The sequence below is a fragment of the Apis dorsata genome, unplaced genomic scaffold (assembly GCF_000469605.1).
Source record: "Apis dorsata unplaced genomic scaffold, Apis dorsata 1.3 scaffold_1, whole genome shotgun sequence".
Lineage (NCBI taxonomy): Eukaryota > Metazoa > Arthropoda > Insecta > Hymenoptera > Apidae > Apis > Apis dorsata.
This window is the reverse complement of record NW_006263304.1, coordinates 998,417-1,002,437: the sequence shown is the minus strand read 5'-3', so window position 1 is coordinate 1,002,437 and position 4,021 is coordinate 998,417. Positions and strand designations below refer to the sequence as shown.

General features: G+C 45.4%; 1 protein-coding gene across 1 annotated transcript in view; it reads right to left on the bottom strand.

The window, feature by feature from the left end:
* LOC102676208 (diacylglycerol O-acyltransferase 1-like) overlaps positions 1-4,021 on the bottom strand; it is a gene marked incomplete at its 3' end in the record, with an annotated part of 82,856 nt that overhangs the window by 16,478 nt on the left and 62,357 nt on the right. The window contains exon 6 of the mRNA XM_006607104.2: positions 2,222-2,377. Within this exon, the coding sequence (XP_006607167.1) occupies positions 2,222-2,377 (156 nt within the window). The remainder of the gene's footprint in view (positions 1-2,221; positions 2,378-4,021) is intronic.

The following is a 4,021-nucleotide window of genomic DNA, read 5'->3' as shown; positions in this document are numbered from 1 at the left end:
CTCTCTCTCTCTCTCTCTCTCTCTCTGCTCACCGCAACTGAAGCGTTCCATCGAATTTCGATAATCATATTAGCCTACGGCACTTTTTATACCTCGGTTGGTGTTATTATGTGTGATGGAAGAACGGCGGCGATCGAGCGGGGAATTAACAATCATCTAATTACTCCCGGTCAGCTGATACTCGCTCGACGAATAAATATGGGGGAGGGGAAGATAGGGATTTATCGCGTCAACGTCTGGCGAGAAGAAAGGAGGGGGTCAAAGTATGGTCAAACGTTTTAAATGGACTGGACGGTTATTCGGGTACCGAGATACTTAACGTTCGACCATTCCTCAACATCTATTCCACGTGTTTCCCGAGGAAGCTACGCGATGCACCACCATTCACACGCATCCACCATTATGTCTTCCTTTCGCATTATCTTGGCATTGATTAACGAACCTCGACCGTGAACAAGAACTCGGGGAAGAGGGAGTAAGCCGTGAAATGGACTCGAAATGGATCGAATTTGCAAACGCCGGCTCTGTCGATACGCGCCTTCGTGATTCGGCACCTCTTCCATTTTCCCATACTTTTCGAACTTTGGAAGGTCGGAAGAAACGTTCGTGAGATTTTTTTTTTTTTTGCAAATCTTTTCATTTTCGTGGCTCGTATAATCGAGGAAGAAAAGTAATAAGGAAGGAGGATCGGGAGAAGAACGATAAGAAACGATAACGCGAGCATGAAACAATCGCATTTGATTAAAGGAGGGCACAAGGGTTCGTGGAACAGAAAAGGAGTGGTTCTCTCGGATTGATTTTTCTCTAAGTGGCTTGTACAACCCTCCAGGCCTGTTTAAAGTGGCTCTAAGAAAGCGGAAGAGTTGTATAACAGATTTCCAGTGCACGAAAGAGGGCCATAACGCGTCAAAATGATACACGAGGTCCTTGTAGCGCTATATTTCTCTCGGTCGTGAGAGGGCGAAGGCGGAAGGAAAGGCAAAGGCAAACGCAGGGGAAAGGGTTAATATTCCATGCGGTGAGTTTATTGGGGGAAGAGGAAGGGAGGGAGGGAGGGAAAGGTCAGTCGTGTGTGTTGTATAATTTGACTTTGCAGCGGGGCCTGAATAATCGATACCCTACCACGTAACCGTGGCCCGATACCCGGAAACAGAGGCGAGACTGATCGAGAGTTTAAATTGGGTGGAAGTATTTCGCCTCTTCTCGCTCCGTGTGTGTGTGCGTTCCGCGCGCGTCGTCACGGCCAGCCACGACACGATCGTGTATGCACCTTCAGAAGCGAACAAATAGCCCCAACACCACCACCAACCATTGAATTACCCGGCTCAAAAGACGCGTTATATACGAGCTTAATGTATGCGCGTCAGAGTCTATCACGCGTCACGAATATTTCCGAGTTTATCCATCTCCCATCTCGCCCGATAAATTCATCCCCAACTTCAAGCTTTCTCGTCCAATCGTTCCTCTCGTGAAGAGAGGACGAAATCGGTATACGTGTATTTTCCAGGGATACCTATCTCCCCTCCTCCTTTCCATCGTGATATCGCGACGAACGAATCGGCGTATATGAAAAGAGAGAAAGGAAAAAAAAAATGATGGAGGAAAAAGTAAGAAAGAAAAAAGAAGGAAGAGAACAATTTTCCGCGTTTCTTCCACCCTTTTGCCCGCCCCGTTCCTTTAATTAATTTTGTTTACAATAGAAACGAAGGGTTGGTCGCGAAACCCGTGTACATATAAATATATACACACACTCGTTGCACGTTGGGATTTAACCAGTCGTCCAAAAACTTGTAACAAGCATTTTCCCTGGGAGGCCCCGCGTCACAGAGGCGGTCGACCAAAAATCCAGGCGCGCGCGGGGTGGTTGTACACGTACGTTGGCCGGCGTTTTTCGGCCGGCCCACCGGCATTCGCGTTGAAATTAGAGGGTGTTACGCGAAAGCACGAAACGATGTAAAGGGAATGCGTAATAGTTGTTATCGAAAATGCCGGCGCGCGCGTACCACGCATTCCTGGATAACGTTTGTCGTTTGTCGTAGCCACGGCGATAAATTGACATCGTTGATGGAAATAAACGTCGCGTCGCCCCGTTATTATGCGACCGCGAGACGCGTATGTGTAAAAGTTGGCCGCGTGGAAAATGGGGGAGGGGAGAGAGAGAGAGGAGAGGCGATGGGAAATACGGCGTCAGGGCGGGATTACGTGGAAATTCTCTACTTACACTGTAGATTATTGTAGGACAGAGATTGTCGTCGCATCCTCCCCTGGCTCGTTGCCTTTCTTCGATTGTTCACCCGACACCACATGTTCACTTGCACGTACGACCACAGCTTGAGAAAGAGGACGGCGTACAGCATGCACACGTACATAGCACCGACTGAAACAACGGAATTAATTATATGTATATCTGTATAACATTTCAAATTATCGCGACAGCTTATCTTCGGTCGTAATATCTCTGCTTTGTATTTCTCACGTAATATATGTGAATTTCCAATTTCTGTGGATCGCAGATATCTGCAACCTGCGAATGGCAAAGTTATTTTTAGACGCGATATTTATTTATTTTCAACGTACGTTTCGATATGTATATATATATATATAATTCGTCACTCGGAAATTCTCTGAAAATGGGATATCATATTCATTTCGCTTTATTAAAGATGTGTGTTTTCGGTAAATTTCGAAAAATTTTTTTCAAAATAACGCGAAACTGGATCATCGTGAATCGGGAAAGTCAAGAAAATCGAGTTAATCTCCGTTGAAACCATTTTATCCATTGATCGTGAAGTCGTAAACGTGTCGATCACGGGACCTATTAATGTCATTTATAAAATTCTAATCAAATTTTGAATGAAAGATCTTTCTTAAAAACATAGTCGTAACCGAGTCGATCGTGAACCCATTTTTGTCGAGCTCAAGGAACAATATTTATATCCGCGCTTTAAGCGTAACACCGATAAGAAAACAATATCTTCGAGCATATCGATTTTTAATCAAGAAGAGCGAACATAGCCAGACACTGGAAGGGAAATTTACATTCTGGGAATTTCATTAAACAAATTCTGAAAAGTCCGCATCGTTCGTTATCTCTCCCCGCGTACCAACGTTCCTTCCTTCCTTTCCTTTTCTTATAATAAAAAAAAAGAACAAGATGGAAGAACAAAGAGGGATGTATGTGTAGAGAGAGAGGAGAGAGGGAGACGATAGAGGAGAAAGGAGAAGAAGAGAGAAAAAAACGGTCATGTTGGCAGATTGGGATGATACGACGTGCGACTACATTTTAATCATCGCAATTTTATACACCTCCGGGAACGTGACAGCGGATACATCTGCGCGAATAAAGCATACGCTGTTACACCGGATGTACGTGTCCGAATGTGGCAATTAAAGGGTTTATAAAACACGGTATTACGCATTCACGGCCGTCAGTTTCATCCCTGCTGAATTTATCCTTGTTCTATCTCTTCCTCCTCTCCCTCTCTCCCTCCCCTCCTTCTTCCCTCCCCTTTTTTCGCACCGCCTCTTTCATACTCGATGCATTTCAACGCGGTCTCGGAGCGTCGAACGCATTCGTAATGATTAAAAGGGTTGGGAGAAAATGACTCCTCGCAATTTTTTTCTCTCTCTCTCTCTCTCTCTCTCTTTCTCTTCGCTTCTCTCGTTTGACCAGAGGAAAGATCGAGAGCACGTCTCCTTTCCCCAAAGGAGGCCCGACTTTCCTCGTGACTTCATCCCGACCTAGCCCGCGTTTAATTATGGCGAACGGTATTTGCATCGGGATCTTAAGAATGTCAGTTATTATTATGCGGTGCCAGTAACGGGTGCTAGTACAGCTAATGGCACGGAATTATAGACGATGACGAAGCCAGGGGCACGGCATAATCCTCATATTTTCCGATATTTCCATCGATCCAGCCTGCCTTCTTCGACCCGGATTGTTCGTATCTTAATTAAATCGCGTTTGCTGCCTGGTTATTCAGCCGTGCCGAGATTCCCTGCATTAATGGTACATACTCTC